Source organism: Coregonus clupeaformis, unplaced genomic scaffold (genome assembly GCF_020615455.1).
Source record: "Coregonus clupeaformis isolate EN_2021a unplaced genomic scaffold, ASM2061545v1 scaf0020, whole genome shotgun sequence".
In the NCBI taxonomy this organism is placed as follows: domain Eukaryota; kingdom Metazoa; phylum Chordata; class Actinopteri; order Salmoniformes; family Salmonidae; genus Coregonus; species Coregonus clupeaformis.
In genome coordinates this window covers 1182036-1206789 of record NW_025533475.1, presented here as the reverse complement: position 1 = coordinate 1206789, position 24754 = coordinate 1182036, and the positions used below count along the sequence as shown (strand labels likewise).

At 43.0% G+C, this 24754-nt stretch overlaps 1 protein-coding gene across 2 annotated transcripts; it reads left to right on the top strand.

Annotated features, from left to right (window-relative positions):
- The first annotated feature begins 479 nt into the window (after positions 1 to 479).
- Positions 480 to 6495, top strand: LOC121581892 (RING finger protein 37). Of its 2 annotated transcripts, none has more exons than XM_041897285.2 (7): positions 480 to 773; positions 1998 to 2061; positions 3203 to 3304; positions 3432 to 4165; positions 4303 to 5078; positions 5238 to 5429; positions 6110 to 6495. In XM_041897285.2, the coding sequence occupies exons 2-7, from the start codon at positions 2008 to 2010 to the stop codon at positions 6379 to 6381; spliced, it is 2130 nt and encodes a 709-aa protein (XP_041753219.2). In that variant the 5' UTR covers positions 480 to 773; positions 1998 to 2007; the 3' UTR covers positions 6382 to 6495. The 2 variants fall into 2 exon arrangements, with proteins under 2 accessions (XP_041753219.2, XP_041753220.2); XM_041897286.2 differs by having other exon boundaries at positions 1995 to 2061.
- Positions 6496 to 24754: the final 18259 nt, after the last annotated feature.

The window sequence follows — 24754 nt, the reverse complement described above, 5'->3', positions numbered from 1 at the left end:
GCCATGGTGGTCTGTCATTCTCCCAGCGGCATTAGTCCTAAATCGGAACTCCCACTCCTGTTCCAGTTGCCTCACTGTCTTTCTGACCTGATCAGCAGATACCGCTGTACTGGAGCGGCTCTGTCTCCTGCCTATGTACTGGAGTCATAGCTTAAAAATGGACCAATAGAAGTATAAAGAGGGGTTCCTGCAGATGCAGGAATGCCCACACGCATGAACGCCCAGAATTGCCGGCTGCAGTTGCACCCTTCTTAATAAATCTGCCAAGGCACTGCTGCTCTTCTGATTGAGTCTTCTGTTGCCACATGGAAACTATCAACCATTTAAACATTTGAAAAATACTTTAACGCCCAGAATTTCGGGCTGCAGTTGCACCCTTCTTAATAAATCTGCCAGGGCACTGCTGCGCTTCTGATTTAGTATTCTGTTGCCACATGGAAACTATTAACCATTTAAACATTTGAAAAATACTTTAATTCATTGCTGAAAATCTGTAGGAACAGCTTTTACATTGTGGGCCTACGTACTTTTGGCATCATAGTGCCACGGACGATTTTTTAGAACGCAGCAGGGGAACTCGGTCACACCGTACAGCCAATCGCGAAAATATTTGACGTCGTAATATGTCCATTCTCTCTTTCCTTCCATTAGCTAGCCAGTGTTTTGGCTAAATGAAAAGTGGTCCAACCAGAGAAAAGTTCCAGTGATTGCATCGTTTGAATTTCTTTCAGACAGTTCGTGTGAGCTGGTCTACAAGAACATTGGGAGACACGGTGAGCTCTGATAGCTTGCTGGCCAACTTTCTGCAATATATTAGACTGGGTTCAGTAAACAAACTAGCTAGCGTTAGTTAGCTAGCAATTAGCCATACTAGATTACCCTATCGTCGGGCTGGGCTAGGAAGCAACCAATGAAGTACTAGCTAACGTTAGCTAGCCAGTTAGCTGTAGAGATGAGAGGGCCAAAAAAAGGTACAGGATACTGTCATTAGTCAGCAGTTTTTGTGTGGAATAAAATGCTAACTTTATTGTGTACGAAGGTTAACGCGTTAGCTATGGCTCTGTGTAACGTTAGCTAGCTAGCTAGCTATATGCTAACTAGTCTGTGTGGTTGTGTGTGGTGGATGAATAGCTAGGCTAACTGAACATGACTGTAGATTGAACTCCAGATAGCTACTGAATGCCATCATCATATTATATATATTGCTTTCTCTACTGAAAGCCATTGCCTTTTTCTTTACGTTCTATTAGAATGTAGTGTGTCAACCTTCTTTGGATTGATGGGATGTAACTTCGTTTGTCATCCATAGTAGTACGGTGGGGTCTACTAACGTTATGGCACAATCACACATTGCTTCCCATGAGATTGTTTTCTTGGCTTGAGTCAAGTAATTTCGGGAGTTTTTTGGGACATTGGGCTGTATTGTTGACTCCCTTGCCCAATGTCCCAAAAGACTACCGAAGTTGCCCCCGAAGCTAGCTATGATTGTGATGCGAGACTAAATCAAATTCACCCTTTCTAAGGCAAGGTCAACTGACAGCTCACAGTGGAGAGAAGTCAAGGGTTATTGCAATTCTCAAAAGAAGCAATGTCGTTAAGCCTGTAGGATTGCCTGTATATAACTTTGTCATGTGTATGGTTCACAATACCCTGATCTTATTATTCCCATTGTCACTTTATTTGCTCTGTATGTATTTTTTTTACACTGCACAAGCATTGTCCTTAGCGGATAATACAGATCTTGGCTATTTAATATAATTATTAATCATCTCTGTCATACATCCACACGTGCTGCCCTACACGTGAGTAGTAGGATTGACACTTGTTTTGCTATGCATGGTTTAGACTGCATGCTACACTAACCTGAGGTAATTGAACAAAGAGTGCACAGCAAAGAAGCTCTGGCTGTCTGAAGGACTTGACTATTCCACAGCATTAGGAGATTAATGTCTAGTGGAGAAGTTGAAAACATTGATTTTAGTTGCTTATTTCAGCAGGTGTGAGACCATGGTGGTGAATCTCTGCCTACCACATTTCAAGACCACCATCCAGTGCGACAAGGTACAAAACATTTACATTGCGTTAGAATTTTATGGACTGGAGTAGCCAAAACTCCACTTGAAATTCAGTACCTTGCTATCAAGTCAAAACACTAATCACCCATAATGTTTGCACCGCGGTGACTAACGCGGGATATGGCTTTCAAAACGTACCTCAGTCCAGGGATGGAAGATGTCTCTGTACTCGCTGTATATCCAGCGTTCGTGATTAGCGTTTCGACTTGATAGGATGGTACTGAACTTCAAGTCGAGGTTTGCTAGGACCAGAGCTGACATAATCCCCCTTGTCCCTCCATAGATCATGTTGGCTAACGTTGGTTCAATGTGTAACAATCTGAACAAATGGTCCTATTCCCAGTCAAAGCATATGGGAGAAAATGCTTCTAAATGAAAATCTAAAATGAGCATTCTTATTGGAAAAGTTTAGATACTCTCTTTCCTCCTCCTCTTCTTCATCCTCTTCCTCATCCGGAGTATGACCCTGGCATCCAGCTGACAAAGCCGCTCTTCCTTTTGTCTTGTCACACCCCCCATGTCCTTCTCACCTACTGTGGTCATTTTCTGTCCTCTGGGTTTTATGGAGAGGAGGAGGATAGGAGGAGAAAGGGTGAGGAATGAATGAGAAGAGGAGGAGGAAAGGGTTGAAGGATGGAGGATGGGAAGAGGAAGAAGGTGCTGCGTGGGAGGTTGAATCACAGCTGACCTTGCTATGTTCTTGTCTTTGTATTATGGGTTGTCTGATACTCGCTTGGCTAGGTATTCTTCTTCTTCTGGGAGTGATTCTTCCACTTTTTCACCCACTTTTACCTCTCCCCTCTTTCCTTTCACTCTCCACCTCCTTTTTGCTCTTTCCGTCTCCTCTTTTCCTTACCTCACTCTTCTCCCTCATCACTTCACTGCTTTTCAATGTATGTAGTTCTGTCCTGGAGCTGTTCTTGTCTATTCATGTTCTGTATTCATGTCATGTTTTGTGTGAACCCCAGGAAGAGTAGCTGCAGCTTTCGCAAACAGCTAATAGGGATCCTAATAAAAGACCCTACCTCCCTCTCTCCCTTAACCTCCTCTCCTCCTTTCCTTCCTTCTCACGTTCCTCACTATGCCCCTCTCTCTCCTCTCTTCTTTTCCCTCCCTCCCTCATCTAGCTATGTGCAGATGGGTATGACGTCACCAACCTCCTATCGGCCGACCCAGCTGTCCGGAGGCGGGGTTTTAAGCTGGAGTACTTCCTGCAGCCGCCCGTTCAGGTGAGCTGACGCCCTACAATATTTAGAGATGAGTCTTATGACATCACTGTCCTATTCTTCTTAATCTCTTTCTAGAGAAGTGGTCATGTTGGGTGTGTCTGTCTAATCGTCCTTTGTCTGACTCTAGGTGACACTGCAGTTTGGCTTCCAGGTGGAAGTGTGTCGGGTGGATGTGGAGCTGTGGCCCTGGGGCATGGACCGAGGACAGGCCTGCAAGAGGCTGGAGATCAGCACCAGCTCTGACCCCCCACTCCCTCACAACCACAGCCTAGAGCAGGGCCAAATCCAGGCCCAGCATGGCCAAGAGAAGGACCAGCATTGGGACCAAGCCAAGGTCCAGTTCAAAGGCCACCAATGGAGCCTCCAGGCCCAACAATATAGTCTACAAGGCCAGGAGAAGAGCCAGCAATGGACCCAACGTGGCCAAACTCACAGCCACACAGACACCAGCCAGGGGGCTTTCCACCTGGTGGGACGCTGTGAACTAACTGAAGAGACCCACGTCAGTTTTTCCCATCCCTGTTTCCGCCCGCGCCCTCCTTTCCCCTCCTTGCCCCCAGCCCCCCGTGAGGGGTGTAGACAAGAGGAGCTGTGGAGCAGGGGCCCGCTCTCATTAGGCTCTGTGAAGCAGCTCCGTGTGACGGTGCCGTACGGTGCGGGTGCCTCCGCGATGGGGCTCAAGGCACTGGCAGTGTGGGGGCTGCCTTCTCGCTGCTGCCCTCCGGAGGAGGTGGAGAGGGTGAGGATAACACATGAGAACGCTAGCCTGAGACCAGCGCCACGGCTCAGCCACTTGGCATCAGCTCAGCCTTCACCTGTCAATCAACCACAGCCACTGTCACAGACGACAACAGTAACTAGGTACAGTGTGTATAAAACACTGGCTGTTTTCAACACAATATATGAGGCAGATTAATTGCAATTCTTTTCACGAAGGCAAAACCTTAATCTCTGGGAGGATAATAATGTATTTCTCTCCTCTATTTTCTAACCCCCAGCCTCCTGCAAGTCCCTGAGGAGTTCCTGGATCCCCTGACCCAGGAAGTGATGTTGTTGCCCATGCTGCTACCCAGCGGAGTGTCTGTGGACAGCTCTACTCTGGAGGAGTACCAGAGGAGGGAGGCTACCTGGGGTCGCGTCCCCAACGACCCCTTCACCGGTGTTCCCTTCATCCCTGAGGCACAGGCCCTCCCCAACCCCCACCTGAAGAGCCGCATCGACCGCTTCCTGCTCCAGACAGGGTTAGAGGTCAGGGAGGGAGCGGTTGGGAGGCAGGGCCAGGGGGAAAGTCCACACCCCTCCAGACTCATACCCCCACAGAGGACTGGAGAGAGTAGGGACTCTGCTGTCACCACTGCTGCTGCTGTAGAGTCAGCCAACCACCATGGGGCACTTAGCAGAAACAGTGGGACTCGCACACAGACTACCCAAAAAGGGGCAGAACGTGTTATTACACAGAGGAGCCAGCTTACGCAGCACAGGGGGACCGGAGCTTTTAACAACAGGGCGAAGAATGGGAATGGGAAGGATCAGTGCGCTGGTAAAGTTGGTCCTAAAGAAGGGGGAGTGGATAGAGTGAGTTCCCAGGAGGGAGGGCCAGACTTGGGGACTAGGAGGAAGAGAGAGCTGGAGGTTTGGGCCACTCTGATCCGTTCTAAGGGAAAGGGTGAGCCCACCGGGACCAAAGCAGCCTCTGCTAGTGCTGGTCACTCCAAGGAGCTACTTCCTGACTCGAAAAGACCAAGAACAGACACAAACTCCACTATCTCCTCAGGTGAGTGGTAAACTGGTGTAGACAATGCAAAAACCGTGAGAGCAAAAACATCATGGCATTCTCGCGCTTAGTTAAAAGGCCTTCGTTTAAGGTTGGCTGCATCAAGTATTTGAATGTGTGTCACTTATTAGTGTTTCTGTGTTATTCCTCTTGTTCCAGCCACAGTTCCCAGCGGTAGCTCCCATGAGCAGCGTTTGTCTGCCAGTCTAGACCAAGAACAGCGTTTGTCTGCCAGTCTAGACCAGGCCCTTCTCTCAGCCCTGCAGGGTCGACCCTCCTTTACCTCCTACCCCTCCCAAACCCCTCAGATCCAGCACAAACACACAGACACACCTGCTGACACCCCAACAGGTAGGAACGGCCTCTAGCGGCTCTGTTTGAATTTGGCTAAAATGTACCCTTCCTTGGATTATGAATGCATGACGGGGAAAGTCTTGAGTTGACTAGTCATTGGTTGAACAAGTTAGACGGTCAAGTAGTGGGATGTTGCCTAGGTACCCGGGAGAAAAACACTTTGTCAACAGAGTCAGTCTAAGGACTTTCAGCCTCATTACACTGTACCAAGTTTTTTCAAGTCTTATTTTCACCTACAGTACAATAATAATTTGGTGGGTGATTATATTTGTCCTATTTCACTCATGTACAAGTGGTTATTAATACGCATGTGTGAATTGGAAATTTGTTTTTTGCATATCCAACTCTCCCTGAGACACCCTCGGAGAGTCGGGTCACGGCCAGGGTCTGCCATTACCAACGGTGACCCCATGTGTGCAGAGATGGGTTAACATCTGTCTTTATACTGCATCGTCCTCGACTCGCCATACAAACGTTCTTCCCATTGCTGTAATTCATGTAGTTTGTTTTTAGAGCCTTTTTTAAATTGCGTTTCAGTTGTTGGAGTATTAATACAGTGGTCAGTGAGAGAGAATTATAGACAAACTGTGAACAGAGACTCATTCAAGGTGTACATACTGCTCAATACATGTATTCTCTTTCTCTCCTTCACCCTTTCTCTCTTTCTCACCCTCTAGCTTTTCCTATTTCTCTCTTCCCCCCCCTTCTCTCCCCACTTCCCTTTCTCTCTCTCCCAGGTGAGAACAGGTGTGGTTCGTGTTCCTGCTCTCTGTCAGTCTACTCAACCTCTCCATCAGCATACCGCCTGCCCTGTGGTCACTTCCTGTGCCGCCCCTGCCTACACAGGAAGTCCCGCCCACTTGTCACTACAGCAATGCCCAATCACATCCTCTGTCCCACCTGCCATAGCCCTGCCTCTTCCAGTGACATCACACACGTGCATCACTGAACGGAAAATGCGTGTGGCATTAACCACTGAACGGGCTACGGTGGCAGGTAGCCTAGCGGTTAAGAGCGTTGGGCCAGTAACCGAAAGGTTGCTGGTTCGTATCCCCGAGCCGACTAGGTGAAAAATTCTGTCTGTTCCCTTGAGCAAGGCACTTAAACCTAATTGCTTCTGTAAGTTGCTCTGGATAAGAGCATCTGCTAAATGACTAAAATGTAAATGAACTGAACAACCCTACGCAACTCACTGAAAACGTGTGTGCTCTTAACCACCAACGGATACTCAGTCACCGCACACTCTGCCTGTGCTCTTCACTGCACATGTGAGCAGCAGAATAGTGGTGGACATTGGAGGAAACACAGATTACAATGGGACTCTTTATTGTCCATTGGGCCTTGATGAACAATGACCTAAAATCCCTCCCTGCCTCTCTACCCCACAGAACTCATTAAAACGTTTACAGACATATCTTCTGAAATGTGTGTTTTAGTTTGTATTATTCACTGTGGTGATGTGGGTTCTACTTATTCCCAGGTGTCATAACTTCAGGAGAACCTTCCCTTTGCTTGGTCGGGGAGTGCGTTTGTTTCTGCTTTATCCAACTTGTCTTGCTAAACCAAGGCAACAGTGTAGCGTCAGTGCATCACACCCTTGGGTGGGCTGCCATTGTAGATTTGTACAGAGGAATAGACAAGTGTGTTCAGTAACAAAGAAAGGTTAGGAGAAGTAGAGAACAGTGGTCCAAGGCTGCTGTCTTATTGAGAAGTGGCCAGTACAGAACAAACCTACCTTTGCTCCCCCTTCCTGCTTTCCCCTTTTTTTCCCTTATCTCAAGTTCAAGTTTCAACTTAATTGTCCCAGAGGGAAAATATATTTTGCAGCAATAGTCTTTAAACATAGACATAAAAACGTCCATTGACGATTGACAGGGACTTCATACAGTGCCTAGTGAGTCTACACACCCATTGCAGTCTTCACATTTTGCTGCCTTAAAATTAAACCTAACAAAGGATTACATTAGATTTTTTTCCCTACAGATCTACACAACCTACTCCCCATATTCAACGTGAAAAGGTTCAAACATGTTCTAAATTAATACAAAAAACTAAGAAGTCTTGATTGCGTATGTCTTTACACCCCAGAGTTAATACTTGGTGGAAACATCTTTGGCAGACATTACAGCTGTGAATTATTTTGAATATTATTCTACTAACTTTGCACAACACTTAGGGTGACATATATGTCCATTGTTCTGGTCAAAATTGCTCAAGCTCATTAAAAATGTTTGGGAATCATTGATTGATGCAATATTCAAACCTTTTCTCTGATTTTCAAGCAAATTTTATTCAGGACTGAAACTAGACCACTCAAACACTCAACACCTCATGGAAAGCCATTCTGGTGTGTCTTTGGTATAAAAATATTTGTAAATGTTTTGCTGAAAAATAAAACTATCCCAGGGTTAGGTTTTCAGAAGACTGAGGCAGGTTTTTTTGTTTAACTTTTTACCCGGGCTTTGCTCCTTTCACATTTATTTTGATCCTGACAAACTCCCCAGTACCTGCCGATGACAAGCATACCCATAACATGATCCTACCACAATACTTGAAAATACAGAGGGTTTCACTCTGTGTTTGTATTGGATATGACCAAAACCTGTAGTTTTTAATTTAGGCCAAACAGGTAATGTCTTTGTGATGTTTTGCAGTATTACCAGTGGTGTAAAGTACCTAAGTAAAAAATACTTTAAAGTACTACTTAAGTAGTTTTTGGGGGTATCTGTACTTCACTATTTATATTTTTGACTACTCTTACTCCACTACATTCCTAAAGAAAAGAATGTACTTTTTTTAATGTACATTTTCCCTGACACCCAAAAGTACTTGTTACATTTCGAATGCTTAGCAGGACAGGAAAATTGTCCAATTCACGCACTTATTAAGGAGTATTTTTGTCCGCTCTTACAGGAGTAATAAAGCCCTAGTTCAGACAGGAGTAATATCATTTAGTGGATTATAATTTATTTTTTATCAGGGGAGCACCCTCAGCACTCCTAGCACCCACACTTCCCATGGCTATGATTATGGGTATGCTTGTCACCAGCAAGGACTGGAGTTTGTTAAAACAATTATAAATATGAAAGGAGCAAAGCCCAGGTAATAAGTTAGGGGGAAACCCGCCTCAGTCTTCTGAAAACCTAACCCTGGTATAGAATATAATTTTTCCGCGGCACAATTACCCACATTTTAATTCCAAAGACACCAGAATGGCTTTGCAAGAGGTGTTGAGTGTTCCTGAATGGTTCAGTCTCAGTGCTGACTTAAATCTGCTTAAAAAACTGAGACAATGTTTGAATATTGCTGTCCATCAACGATTCTCAACCGAATTTACTGAGCTTGAACAATTTTGATAAAATCAATGGACATATGTTGCCGTAAGGTTGGTAGAATCAGTCAAAATTATTCACAGCTGTAATGGCTGCAAAAGGTGCTTCCACCAAGTATTAACTCTGGGGTGTGAAGACATACGCAATTTTGTATATCTTAGTAATTCAGAAAATGTTCTAATTTTTTTATCACTTTGAAAATGTGGAGTACGTGGTGTAGATATAAAAATTAAATTATATATTTTTCCTATTTCATTTTAAGGCAGCAAAATGTGAAGACTGTGCAATCAGTGTGTAGGCTTTCACTAGCAACGGTAAGTGATTCACAGGGACTTCATAGGTGAATAAATGTATCTATACTCTCCTCCACCTCTCTTCTTCCTTGCCTCAATTCATCCTCTCAACCATCTCATGATGAGGACCCTTTGTTGAGTTGTTTGCTGAAGGCTTAAACACTTCCAACCTCTAGGCAAGTGAAAAAATTGTGAGAGGTAGAGGGAGAGTGAACAGAGCGCTCCAAGGATGATGTGTCATTGTGAGGAAACAAATAGCAGAACCATGTGCTGAACTGAACTGACCCCTGGAGGCCTGTACAACATGAATGTCTCTCTGCTCCCTCTCTTCCTGTATTCCTCCTCTCTTCCATCTCAACTGACAGCAGGAGGGCCAGTACAACATGAAACTACTCTACTCAATCCAATTTAGTTGTCCACTTGATTTATTTTACAAGGGGCAATTGTATTAGGCAAACCGTTCAGAAAGCTTTGGACATTTTGTGATTCCCACACCGCAATCCTTACACAGTTTAGGAGTTCCTCCCCACTCTTGAAAGTACAGTGGGGGAAAAAAGTATTTAGTCAGCCACCAATTGTGCAAGTTCTCCCACTTAAAAAGATGAGAGAGGCCTGTAATTTTCATCATAGGTACACGTCAACTATGACAGACAAATTGAGAAAAAAAATTCTCCAGAAAATCACATTGTAGGATTTTTAATGAATTTATTTGCAAATTATGGTGGAAAATAAGTTTTTGGTCACCTACAAACAAGCAAGATTTCTGGCTCTCACAGACCTGTAACTTCTTCTTTAAGAGGCTCCTCTGTCCTCCACTCGTTACCTGTATTAATGGCACCTGTTTGAACTTGTTATCAGTATAAAAGACACCTGTCCACAACCTCAAACAGTCACACTCCAAACTCCACTATGGCCAAGACCAAAGAGCTGTCAAAGGACACCAGAAACAAAATTGTAGACCTGCACCAGGCTGGGAAGACTGAATCTGCAATAGCAGGGGCGGTGTGTTCATTAGGGCGATATGGGCGACGCACTGCCAAACGGGAAAAGGAAGGGATTTTTTTCTAATCAATTATATCACGGCAACAGTAGTTATCAGTGTTCTAATCTAGACGTCTGATCTGCCACTAAATGTCCAATCAGGCTAAAGTCGTGCTTCAAATGCCCCCCCCTTTTGGGGCGATTTCAGTCAGGTTGAAAATCGCCCAGAAGTCTCTCATAGACTCTCATGTAAAAAAATTTGTTTTCAAATATCAGAGCTTTCAATACAATCTCTATGGGTTTCTGAGGGCTTGCACTTACGCGCTTTCGTCATACGTAACATAACCATGAACGTAACTAAGAAAAGAGCGGGTAGCAGCGTCAATCAATTCACGTACTACTATCAAGATGGCTAACGTTCAGTGCAACTCGATTGTCTCTTTGAAAGAAGTTCACATCAAAGACCATTCAAAACGAGCTACTGGAGTGTATGCTAGCGGTCATGAGGGAACATATTGTGGAGGAGGTGAAGTCGGCGAACTTCGTAGCTATCCAAGCTGACGAGACCACGGACGTTTCTACACAGACACAGCTGGTGCTTGTGCTGAGGTACATAGATAGCAACCACAAAGTGCAGGAGCGCTTTTTGAGTTCCTTCCCATCTCGGAATCAACCTCAGTCTCAATCGCCAGTGTGCTTTTGGAGAGACTGAACGGTATTTTTGCCGATGACGAGAAAGTCAAACTGTGGTGCACTGGCACTGTACCAGGTTCTCATGAGCTACAACCTCCAGGAGACGTTCTCTGAGACTGTGACTCTGTTGAACATCCTCATAACTACTCCAATGACAACAGCTGAAGCTGAGAGATGTTTCTCAACTTTGACACGAGTTAAGACATTCCTACGAAATTCAATGGGCCAGGAACGTCTGAATGCACTGGCCATGCTTTCCATGGAGAGGGAACTAGTCCTCAGCATGCCTGATTTCAATGAGAAAGTCATTGACCGCTTTGCTGCATTGAAAGAGAGAAGAGAACAGTTTCAGTACAAGTAATGTAGCCTCTCTCTCTCTCTGTCCCTCCCTGTCTGTCTCTTTAACACACACACGCCCAAATCAGTTCACAGTTGATGTTGTTTAAAATAGTTATTTTTCATTTTAAAAAAAAGTAAAAAATTTAAAATAATCTGTTCATGTTCATTTTTACAAATCTATACAATTGGCCAGAATATGGTTGTTCATATTTACAAATCTATACAATTGGCCAGAATATGGTTGTTCATTTTTACAAAGCCATACAGATAGCTGTGTTTACCTTTTCTAGAAATTATTTTCAAATTCTGTTTTCAGGCAAAATGTCTATCACTGTTCATTTTCACAAATATATACAAGAGGGCAGAATATGGAAGTCTATAAACATTTCTTATTACCAATAACTTGCATCAATGTTTTCAGTAGCCTCTATCAAAAGCTCCTGCTTGCTTGTTGTGAATTATGCTCAGGTGCACATATTTCCAATTCAACCATGAGGCAAAAAATGTGGTAAAAGCTCTTGTTGATCCTGCAATCTGAACAAATACCAAGATGCTGTATTTTCAGCTGATATTTCATTTGTTTATGGAAATGCATATTGTTTATGCAGTGTTGAGGAATGTGAAAGAACACCCTTGATTATTTTTACTGTGATAACTTATTTTGCTTTTGTAAGCCAACACTTTTGAGATCAGTCAATAAATGCTTCTGGCATTGACTTATATGCTGCCCCTGTCTTCATGTTGTTGCTGGACATATCTTTTTGAAAATGTGTGTAGGTCACCTAAATCATCAGAAAAATTTCCCCCCCTGAGAATTTTTTCAGGAGCCGCCACTGGTTGGAGTCATTAAAACTAGTTTTTCAACCACTCCACAAATTTCTTGTTAACAAACTATACTTTTGGCAAGTCGGTTAGGACATCTACTTTGTGCATGACACAAGTAATTTTTCCAACAATTGTTTACAGACAGATTATTTCACTTATAATTCACTGTATCACAATTCCAGTGGGTCAGAAGTTTACATACACTAAGTTGTAAGGAAGTTAAAGCTTGGTCGCAAATGGGTCTTCCAAATGGACAATGACCCCAAGCATATTTCAAAAGTTGTGGCAAAATGGCTTAAGGACAACAAAGTCAAGGTATTGGAGTGGCCATCACAATGCCCTGACCTCAATCCTATAGAAAATGTGTGGGCAGAACTGAAAAAGCGTGTGCGAGCAAGGGGGCCTACAAACCTGACTCAGTTACACCAGCTCTGCCAGGAGGAATGGGCCAAAATTCACCCAACTTATTGTGGGAAGCTTGTGGAAGGCTACCTGAAATGTTTGACCCAAGTTAAACAATTTAAAGGCAATTCTACCAAATACTAATTGAGTGTATGTAAACTTCTGACCCACTGGGAATGTGATGAAAGAAATAAAAGCTGAAATAAATCATTCTCTCTACTATTATTCTGGCATTTCACATTCTTAAAATAAAGTGGTGACCTAACTGACCTAAAACAGGGAATTCTTACTTGGATTAAATGTCAGGAATTGTGAAAAACTGAGTTAAAATGTATTTGGCTAAGGTGTATGTAAACTTCCGACTTCAACTGTACATGCATTCGCGTAAGAGACAGAGAAAGAGAGAAAGAGAAAGAAAGAGAGAGAAAAATTGGCAGTAACTATAATTTGGCAGTTATGTTCCCTAACTGGTATTGCTCTTTATGAGTCTGTAATTCTCGGAAGTACTACTTCAGCTACCTCCGGTGCTTGACTTCGACTGAAATAGGTTCCAGGTACTCATTTTGGGTGGTGGTACTGTTTATGTTTAGGTGCAGGAGCTCCACAATACTTTTGAGCTAATGTTCTATAAGAGCAGCTCAAGCAGTAGAACATTTGAGGTGCTGTTACTCAGCTCCGGTGAGCTCCTGCCCAAGTCAAGAACTGGCTACCTCTCCAACTCTTTGTTCTCTGAAAGAACACTATTACCTGCAGTACTACAACTATTACTACTACTACTACTACTGCTGCTATTTTATTATCATGCCTACTGAAGCCACTACTACAACTCCCACTACTGCTGCTGCAATTACCACTACCATCACTAAGTCCACTATAGTGCAACTCTTACAACTGATGGTAAACATTGCAGGTGGCATTCCTAAGTGCTGTGTGAAGACATCTATGGACATTCCCACCAATCTGCTGAGGAAGGTAGAGAGAGCAGAGATGCAGTGGAACAATGGTGTCTGTGAGATCAACACACAATGCTGTCTAGAGTACTATCGTTACTATCATTGAAACTGTCGTACTGTACAGGAAGGTGTAGTTATGACATACTAGTATGTCTGATATGATTCACGTTAAAGATTCAACGATGCTAAAGGCATTCTGCTTCAGACGGTGACCTGAGACAATGACGGTCTTATCCTCCATGTCCACAGACTGCATGTGAAAGGGAAGAAGCTCTGTGCCCACCCCAAGATCAAGAGAAAGCTGAAGAGGCTCCAGAAGGGAAAGGGCAGAAAAGGTTTAAGGGGCCTTAGTGCTCTGTGGAGGGAGGGAACTCGTTAATGTGCGGCAGCTTGACTTTTCTATCATGTATTTTTATAATTTTTCCTTGTTTATTATGAAGTGTTTTGGAGGAGTTTTGTAATTGCATTAGTATGTGTGTGAGGCAGAAACCTGTGATGTGTGTATGCTTAAAGTCATGTCTGACTAGCTACTTGTAATCCATCAACTAATCAATGTCTTTCATTAAATTGTCTCCTACGTAATAAAAAGTACACATTTGTCAAATATTTGTATAATATAATCAAGGCTGGTCTGTGATATATGAAATTAAATCTAAACTTATTCTAAAACATGATTGTGTTGTTGATTTTTGCATATGCTGCGAGATATTAAAATGCTATCACTGTGGTCACCAATCCTCGTTTTAAGGAGGTGTACAGGCTTTTTTCCAGCCCTGCACAAACACAAGTGATTCAGCTACATTTTGATGATTAGTTGAATAGCTAGTGTGTTAGTGCTGGAATGAGACAAACACCCAACACTCTCTCTCTCTCCAGGACATGGGTTTGTGACCACTGCTTTACAACCTAGCAACAGCATTCAAACCAAGAACGCATCCTCCCAACACTCCAGCTTTGGTGTCCAATAGAAAGGCACTGAGAGACCAGTAGAGCCAAGTTTACAGAGAAATGAATAGCCACAACTGTGTGTTTAGAGCACTTAGACGAGTGACATTTGGTTGTGGTGTTTTTTTGTTTTTTGGGGGGTCGCTGTGACCTGTGAAAATGCTGAGGAAGTCCAGGAAGAAGGTGACCTTTGTAGAGAAGCCAGCTGCTTGTGAGTAAAAATACTTCCCTAACTTAACTGAACTCATTCACAACATACTCAAAGCTCTGTGACGTGTACTGAGGATATGAAGAGGCAGGACGCAGACGCAGGAATTAACAAGGTCAAGGTTTACTTAACAATGAGCAAGAGAAATAACAAAGATAGAGTACACAACACGAAGCTAAACAATCACACACAACATATTACATAACAGTCCAGGGCTAAATAGGGGTGGTGATGAGATGATGAGGTGCAGGTGCACTGGAGGTGATTAGGGTGCGTTGGGTTTCCTTTCCGGTGTTGCCGAGGTGGTGCGCTCATACCGGTGGCTCAGTAGACCGGCGAATCAGAGCACCGGAGGGGAGCAACGAGAGGAGACGTGACAAGCTCATACATGTATTGTGCATACAATTCATTCAAAGTGGATATCTGAATGATTTTACCTCAACCTCAGCAGGGAGAGGTATTTGTATTTGTATTTATTATGGATCCCCATTAGCAGCTACTCTTCCTAGGGTCCAGCAAAATTAAGGCAGTTGTACAATTTTTAAAACATTACAATACATTCACAACAGATTTCACAACACATTAAGTGTGTGCCCTCAGGCCCCTACTCTACTACCACATATCTACAACACATAATCCATGTGTATATGTGTGTATAGTGCGTATGTTATTGTGTGTTTGTATGCATGTGTCTGTGCCTGTGCTGCTGTTCCATCAGGTGTATTTGTTCCCGTTTTTTTATATCTAATGTTACTACTTGCATGAGTTACTTGATGTGGAATAAGGTTCCATGTAGTCATGGCTCTATGTAGTACTGTGCGCCTCCCATAATCTGTTCTGGACTTTGGGACTGTGAAGAGACCTCTGGTGGCATGTCTTGTGGGGTATGCATGGGTGTCTGAGCTGTGTGCTAGTAGTTCAAACAGACAGCTCGGTGCATTCAACATGTCAATACAAGTAGTGATGAAGTCAATCTCTCCTCCACTTTGAGCCAGGAGAGATTGACATGCATATTACTAATGTTAGCCCTTCGTGTACATCTAAGGGCCAGCCGTGCTGCCCAGTTCTGAGCCAATTGCAATTTTCCTAAGTCACTCTTTGTGGCACCTGACCACACGACTAAACAGTAGTCCAGGTGTGACAAAACTAGGGCCTGTAGGACCTGCTTTGTTGATAGCGCTGTTAAGAAGGTAGAACAGCGCTTTATTATGGACATACTTCTCCCCATCTTAGCTACTGTTGTATCAATATGTTTTGGCCATGACAGTTTACAATCCAGGGTTACTCCAAGCAGTTTCGTCACCTCAACTTGCTCAATTTCCACATTATTCATGACAAGATTTAGTTGAGGTTTAGGGTTTAGTGAATGATTTGTCACAAATACAATGCTTTTAGTTGTAGAAATATTTAGGACTAACTTATTCCTTGCCACCCATTCTGAAACTAGCTGCAGCTCTTTGTTAAGTGTTGCAGTCATTTCATTCGCTGTAGTAGCTGACGTGTATAGTGTTGAGTCATCCACATACATAGACACACTGGTTTTACTCAAAGCCAGTGGCATGTCATTAGTAAAGATTGAAAAAAGTAAGGGGCCTAGACAGCTGCCCTGGGGAATTCCTGATTCTACCTGGATTATGTTGGATAGGCTTCCATTAAAGAACACCCTCTGTGTTCTGTTAGACAGGTAACTCTTTATCCACAATATAGCAGGGGGTGTAAAGCCATAACACATATGATTTCCAGCAGCAGACTATGATCGATAATGTCAAAAGTGCTTGTTGAATGTCCTTCCCTATAAGCGTGCTGAAAGTCTGTTGTCAGTTTGTTTACTGTAAAATAGCATTGTATGTGGTCAAACACCATTTTCCCCAAAAGTTTACTATGGGTTGGTAACAGGCTGATTGGTCGGCTATTTGAGCCAGTAAAGGGGCCTTTACTATTCTTAGGTAGGGGAATGACTTTTGCTTCCCTCCAGGCCTGAGGGCACACACTTTCTAGTAGGCTTACATTTTTTATATGGAAAATAGGAGTGCCAAGATCGTCCGCTATTATCCTCAGTAATTTTCCATCCAAGTTGTCAGACCCTGGTGGCTTGTCATTGTTGATAGACAACAATCGTGTTTTCACCTGTTCAACACTCACTTTACGGAATTCAAAATTACAATGCTTGTCTATCATACTTTGGTCAAATATACTTGGATGTGTAGTGTCAGCGTTTGTTGCTGGCATGTCATGCCTAAGTTTGCTAATGAATGATGGAGCAGCGTTTGCCTTTTTGGTCAAAAGTTCATTTAAGGTGCTCCAAAGCTTTTTACTATCATTCTTTATGTCATTTATATTTGTTTCATAGTGTAGTTTCTTCTTCTTTTTATTCAGTTTAGTCACATGATTTCTCAATTTGCAGTACGTTTGCCAATCGGTTGTGCAGCCAGACTTATTTTCCATTTATTTTGCCTCATCCCTCTCAACCATACAATTTTTCAATTACTCATCAATCCACAGGGATTTAACCGTTTTTACAGTCATTTTCTTGATAGGTGCATGCTTATTAGTAACTGGCATAAGCAATTTCATAAATGTGTCAAGTGCAGCGTCTGGTTGCTTCTCATTATACACCACGGACCAACAAATATTCTTTACATCAACAACATAGGAATCACTACAAAACGTATTGTATGACCTCTTATACACTATATTAGGCCCAGCGTTTGGAACTTTGGTTTTCCTAGATATGGCTACTATGTTGTGATCACTACATCTGATGGATTTGGATACTGCTTTCAAGCAAATTTCTGCAGCATTAGTAAAGATGTGATCAATACATGTTGTTAATTTCATTATTGTGCTGTTTGTAACTACCCTGGTAGGTTGACTGTTAACCTGAACCAGGCTGCAGGCACTAGTTACAGTTTGAAGCTTTCTCTTGAGTGGGCAGCCTGATGAAAGCAAGTCGATATTTAAATCACCCAAAAAGTATACCTCTCTGTTGATATCACATACGTTATCAAGCATTTCACACGTTATCCAGATACTGACTGTTAGCACTTCGTAGTCTATAGCAGCTTCCCACCAGAATGGGCTTTAGGTGAAGCAGATAAACCTGTAGCCATATTACTTCAACAGTATTTTACATGAGATCATCTCTAAGCTTTACAGGAATGTGGTTCTGAATATAAACGGCCACACCTCCACCTTAGGCATTTCTGTATTTTCTGTAGATCTTATAACCATTTATTGATACCACTGTATCATCAAAGGTATTATCTAAGTGAGTTTCAGAGATTGTCAGAATATGAATGTAATCTGTTACTAGCAAATTATTGATTTCATGAACCTTGTTTCTTAAGCTACGTATGTTAACATACACAAAAATGTATGCACGCATGACTGTAAGTCGCTTTGGATAAAAGCGTCTGCTAAATGGCATATTATATTATTATTATTAACGTGGGCTATTTTGAGCCCTTCTTAAAAATCTTATTCACTTCTTTTGAGTTCTTTAAAATCCATCTTCAGCTGTTCTGAGTTGCCCTTCATAATGTAATTGAATCCCACATGAACTATATTAGACTCAATTTCCTGATGCTGGTTTAAAATGTTTGGGAGCACCTGTGACTCACAGTGTTAGTGTCCAGCACCATGCTCAGCCCTCCTCCTCTCCGGCTCTGGCTTCTCTGGGTCAGACACAATCCCCTGCAGCCTCCCCCACAAAGCCCCAGAAAGAAAGAGCCGAACTCTCCACAGGACCAGTGAAACTAAGCTGGAAGTCAGCCATTGTAAATAAGAATAGAATACAGTACTGTATGTTTCTAAACACTTCTATATTAATGTGGATGCTACCGTGACTACGGATAATCCTGAATGAATCATGAATAATGATCAGTGAAAAAGTTACAGACGCACAAATATCATACCCTTCCCCAAAACTAGGGCTGTTGCGGTGACCATATTACCGCCACACCAGTGGTCACGAGTCATGAAGGCAGTCAAATTCCACGTGACCGCTTAGTCACGGTAATTAGGCTTCTCCAAGCTCTGATGCTGTTGATGGTCATTAGTAGCCTACCAAACTTGCTAACTGCCTGGTACTCAGCACTCTATTGTCCCTCTAATCACTCTGATATCAATGCAAATGTAATCGAAAATCTAATCAAACACTTCATGAGAGCCCATGAGCTCATGTTGTGCAACATTTATATAGGCTATGCAATTGCCAGAGAAAACAGAGTGATGGCCTCTATTAAAAAGAGGAGGATCCCATCAGTTTTCTATAGGCTAGGCCTACTATATTTATTTCTCAACTTTCCGAATACTAAGCACATTGCTTATCTTTACAACAGGAGTATAGCCTACCTGGCTGGAAAATCGTCCTCCATTGGCTATTTAAGTGCATAGATGACAAGTATTTTTTCCTCTGTCCCTGTTTAGAGACAGGTGCATGATAATGGTCCATTCTAAATCAAAACAAATTTCACACATATATTATTTAGTATATGTAAAGACAAAATTAAATCAAGAATAGTCTGATGGGTGACAATATTAGCCTATTACTTGTGAATTATATATTATCACTTGTGAATGATGCACAGCGTAAGAAACTGCCTTTTTTTGTGACTTTTTCAAACCATAGTCGCACACCTCATGTAGCCTAGCCCATAGGCCTATATGTTTTGATAAGGTTTGTATCACAACTAAAGTGGCCAAATAAGTTCTTAAAATTAAGCACATTAATCCGCTTTACAAGGGGTGTAGAGCCTAACTGGCATACATAAGCAGCGTGTGAGTTTCAAGTTTGGGGAAGATAATTTTCACCATAAAAATGCACCTTTACAATAAAAGCATTACATGCATAATCGCATTTGCGGTCACTTTTGATAATGGTGTTTTCCGCTAATGGAACATTTGCGCTTATAGCCTACTGTGCTTATAATGTGAAGAAATAGCCGAATAGTTTATCAACATTTGAAGATAAACGTTCTGATCTGTTGCGTCATCGACATTGCGTAAAAAATGTTTTTTGATGCTAGTGGTTATATTAATTTATAATAATAATAATAATAATAATAATAATAATATAATTTGGGATCTATCGCATCCCACAACTGTCCCAGACTATGTTTGGAATATTTATTTCTCGCACAGAATAGAATAGGTCAACTTTTGTACTATGGGGGAAGTAGATTTACATAGGCTAGAGCTTTTGCTGTTTTCTAGGCCTACTCATCAATATGCTCCTCGGAATTGGATAAGGACGGGCGCAGTTGCATCCCAGATGTGTCTGTCTTCATTTGTAGCCTGCGAGAAAGACCCAATCACGTGATGGAGGGCCATGTGAGTGAGAGGCAGTGTTGCCAACTTAGCGACTTTGTCGCTATATTTAGCGAGTATTCAGACCCCTCTAGCGACACATTTTCAAAAAAGCAACTAGCGACAAATCTAGCAACTTTTTCTGGTGTTATTGGAGACTTTTGGAGAGTCTGACGTGAAAGCATGAATCGTTCTTACTCTTCTCAACGAGCAGCGGGTGCTGCGGGCCCCACCCCCATCCCAAAGCACTCACAGGCGGCCTCGCGTAGCTTTTTACTCACTTTTTGACTCTCCCACAATGTTATTCCTTCCCACAACGTTATTCCTCTCTCCTACAGCGCCCATCACACTTACATGCACATGGCCAATTATGCAAATTAGGTGATGACGTCATTTAGCAACTTCTAGCGACTTTTAGGACAGCCAATAGCTACTTTCCTTACTGAGGAGTTGGCAACACTGGTGAGAGGTGCTTCGGGGCAAGCAGCACTCAAGGAAAAGGGCACAACGCAGCACTCCGGGCCGCTGGCCGCAAAAGGCATGGACTTTTTTAGGGTGCATTACGGCCACACAAAGGGGATGCCGCCGTGAAATTTGAGGTATAATCAAGTGCTTGTCAAATTGGGAATGAGATACTGATGAAGTGTGTACAGCCTGTGCAAAAAACAAAGCAGAGCTCATGCCTTTCAAGCAACTTTTTTCAAATCATCATTAGAGTCGCATCATGCAGCCTTACAATGTATAAACATATAGCCCAACGTTTGTAGAACAACTAAAGTTACATTAATACATCTAAATGAAGCATATAAGAGTGCCTGTTTCTTTGTTAACAGCTCAACACAGAATAGCCACATGCAGGGGCGCAACTTTGGTTTTAGAAGTGGGAGGGACATAATTATTATAATTTACTTTTGTATTTAGTCGGATAAACACTCCAAACAGCCTACCCGACCACTCGGAGACGTCCGCATGGTCCTAAAGCACACCGTCGCCTAGTTGTGTATCACATTCCAATGATAAAACTGGGGGGGACAAAAATGTAATTTCAGAATGTGGGGGGGACATGTCCCCCTCTCCCCAGCGAATGTGCGCACTCCCTCAAATTGTTTGGAGAAAATATCCTGTCTATTTTAATCAGCTTTGTTCAATTGTATTCTTCACACTATAAAATAATATAAAATAATGCCAAGGAATTCTAAGCAAATCTTGTCTGCTAAATGAACTAGTGCAGCCCACAGCCATTTGGCATAGCCAGATCAGGACCTAACATAAGGACAACTCAGAGTATGCTATTCTGTTCTTCTGAAATAGACTACATTTTCTTCATATCATGCTTCTTTAGACCTGTCTAAAATAAATAATGGATTTATTGTGAGGTGTAGGCTATATTACATGGAGGTCTGCATCAATGGCTTGTAGGCTATGTGTGGAAGCCAGGAGATGCTAAATGTGTTTATGTTAATTAACGGTAAATTACCGCGAGACACACAGTTATTTGCTTGACAATCACCGGCTGACAACATTTTGTGACTGCCACAGCCCTACCCAAAACACTAACCTCCCCTGTTATTGTAATGGTGAGAGGTTAGCATGTCTTGGGGGTATGATATTTGTGCGCCTGTAATTTTTTCACTCATCATTAATTACGATTCATTCAGGATTACCCGTAATCATGGTAGCATCCACATTAATGTAGAAGTGTTTAGAAACATTTCATATTCTTATTTACAATAAAAGTGACTCTAAAATGACACAAGACATTATTTACTATTCATTTCTATTAGGCACAAAATAATCTGAAACAACCAAAACAAACAGCAAATGCATCCAACAAATTTGTAGAGTCACAAGCTTGATGTAATCATTGCGTGCTATGAACATGGAACCAAATACCTAACTTTTTACTACTTTAATACACATAAGTGAATTTGTCCCGATACTTTTGGTTCCCTAAAATGGGGGAACTATGTACAAAAAGTGCTGTAATTTCTAAACGGTTCACCCGATATGGATGAAAATACCCTCAAATTAAAGCTGACAGTCTGCACTTTAACCTCACAGTCAATGTATATTTCAAATCCAAAATGCTGGAGTACAGATCAAAAACAAGAAGAAATGTGTCACTGTCCCTATACTTTTGGAGCTCACTGAAGATGGATACCCACGTGTGTATGTCTTTCATTGTTACTTTAGTGAGGAAAAATGTACTTGCTATGACTGTGATATGTGGTTGTATCACCTACACAAAAGTATGTGGACATCCCTTCAAACTAGTCGATTTGGCTATTTCAGCCACACCCATTGTTGACAGGTATCTAAAATCGAGCACACAGCCATGCAAACTCCATAGACAAACATTGGCAGTAGAATGGCCTTAGTACTGAAGAGCTCAGTGACTTTCAACGTGGCACCGGCATAGGATACCACCTTTCCAACAAGTCAGTCCGTCACATTTCTGCCCTGCTAGAGCTGCCCCGGTCAACTGTAAGTGCTGTTATTGTGAAGTGGAAACGTCAGCACAAGAACTGTTCGTCGGGAGCTTCATGAAATGGGTTTCCATGGCCGAGCAGCCGCACACAAGCCTAAGATCACCATGCACAATGCCAAGCGTCGGTTGGAGTGGTGTAAAGCTCGCCGCCATTGGACTCTGGAGCAGTGGAAACACATTCTCTGGAGTGATGAATCATTCTTCACCATCTGGCAGTCCAACGGAAGAATATCGGTTTGGCGGATGCTAGGAGAACGCTACCTGCCCAAATTCATATTGCCAACTGTAAAGTTTGGTGGAGGAGGAATAATGGTCTGGAACTGTTTTTCATGGTTCGGGCTAGGCCCCTTAGTTCCAGTGAAGGGAAATCTTAACGCTACAGCATACAATGACATTCGAGATGATTCTGTGCTTCCAACTTTGTGGCAACAGTTTATGAGAAGGCCCTTTCCTGTTTCAGCATGAAAATGCCCCTGTGCACAAAGCGAGGTCCATACAGAAATGGTTTGTCGAGATCGGTGTGGAAGAACTTGACTTGCCTGCACAGAGCCCTAACCTTAACCCCATCGAACACCTTTGGGATTCATTGAAATGCCGACTGCGAGCCAGGCCTAATCACCCAACATCAGTGCCCAACCTCACTAATGCTCTTGTGGGTGAATGGAAGCAAGTTCCCACAGCAATGTTCCATCATCTAGTGGAAAGCCTTCCCAGAATAGTGGAGGCTGTTATAGCAGCAAAGGGGGGACCAACTCCATATTAATGCCCATGATTTTGTAATGAGATGTTCAACAAGCTGTCCACATACTTTTGGCATGTGGTGTATCTATCTTAAAATGAATGCATTAACTGTAAGTTGCTCTGGATAAGAGCATTTGCTAAATGACTAAAATGTACATGTAAATGTTTCACATCAGTCTAGAAGGATAGGAGAGGAAGCCACTATATAGACTATGTGATGCCTACTTGGTATTACATCCTGTCTTCCAAGGAGAGAGATGTGCTGGAGTCTGTGAGGCTGGAGAAGGAGGAAGCGGAGAAGGAGGAAGCGGAGAAGGCGGAAGCGGAGAAGGAGGAAGCGGAAAAGGAGGAAGCGGAGGGGGAGGAAGTGGAGAGGGAGGAAGCGGAGCTAAGGGAAGTGGAGAAGGAGGAAGCGGAAGGGGAGAAAGCGGAGAGGGAGGAAGCAGAGAGGGAGGAAGCGGAGAAGGAGGAAGCAGAGAAGGAGGAAACAGAAAAGGAGGAAGCGGAGAAGGAGGAAGCGGTGGAGGAGGAAGCGGAAGGGGAGAAAGTGGAGAGGGAGGAAGCAGACAGGGAGGAAGTTGAGAAGGAGGAAGCAGAGAAGGAGGAAGCAGAGAAAGAGAAGGAAGCAGAGAGGGAGGAAGGGGAGAAGGAGGAACTGGAGAGGGAGGAAGCTGAGAGGGAGAGAAGAGCCACTGAGAAGAGCAACACAGAGCTTCAACTCAGCTCTCTTATCGCCTGCCTACAAACCTGTGTAGAATAAAATGGACTCAGTGAAATGTTTCTAGATTTTGCTATAAAAGCAGCCACATACAGTGAGGGGGAAAAAGTATTTGATCCCCTGCTGATTTTGTACGTTTGCCCACTGACAAAGAAATGATCAGTCTATAATTTTAATGGTAGGTTTATTTGAACAGTGAGAGACAGAATAACAACAACAAAATCCAGAAAAACACATGTCAAAAATGTTATCAATTGATTTGCATTTTAATGAGGGAAATAAGTATTTGACCCCTCTGCTAAACATGACTTGACCCCTCTGCTAAACATGACTTAGTACTTAGTACAAAACATGACTTAGTAGTTGGTGGCAAAACCCTTGTTGGCAATCCCAGAGGTCAGACGTTTCTTGTAGTTGGCCACCAGGTTTGCACACATCTCAGGAGGGATTTTGTCTCACTCCTCTTTGCAGATCTTCTCCAAGTCATTAAGGTTTCGACGCTGACGTCTGGCAACTCAAACCTTCAACTCCCTCCACAGATTTTCTATGGGATTAAGATCTGCAGACTGGCTAGGCCACTCCAGGACCTTAATGTGCTTCTTCTTGAGCCACTCCTTTGTTGCCTTGGCCGTGTGTTTTGTGTCATTGTCATGCTGGAATACCCATCCACGACCCATTTTCAATGCCCTGGCTGAGGGAAGGAGGTTCTCACCCAAGATTTGACGGTACATGGCCCCGTCCATCGTCCCTTTGATGCGGTGAAGTTGTCCTGTCCCCTTAGCAGAAAAACACCCCCAAAGCATAATGTTCCCACCTCCATTGACGGTGGGGATGGTGTTCTTGGGGTCATAGGCAGCATTCCTCCTCCTCCAAACACGGCGAGTTGAGTTGATGCCAAAGAGCTTCATTTTAGTCTCATCTGACCACAACACTTTCACCCAGTTCTCCTCTGAATCATTCAGATGTTCATTGGCAAACTTCAGACGGGCATGTATATGTGCTTTCTTGAGCAGGGGGACCTTGCGGGCGATGCAGGATTTCAGTCCTTCACGGCGTAGTGTGTTACCAATTGTTTTCTTGGTGACTATGGTCCCAGC

Coding starts and splice junctions, on each gene's coding strand:
- LOC121581892 (XM_041897285.2), top strand. CDS start 2,008: ATGGTGGTGAATCTCTGCCTACCACATTTCAAGACCACCATCCAGTGC. Junction 2,062..3,202: donor CCACCATCCAGTGCGACAAG/GTACAAAACATT, acceptor TCCCTCATCTAG/CTATGTGCAGATGGGTATGA. Junction 3,305..3,431: donor TCCTGCAGCCGCCCGTTCAG/GTGAGCTGACGC, acceptor GTCTGACTCTAG/GTGACACTGCAGTTTGGCTT.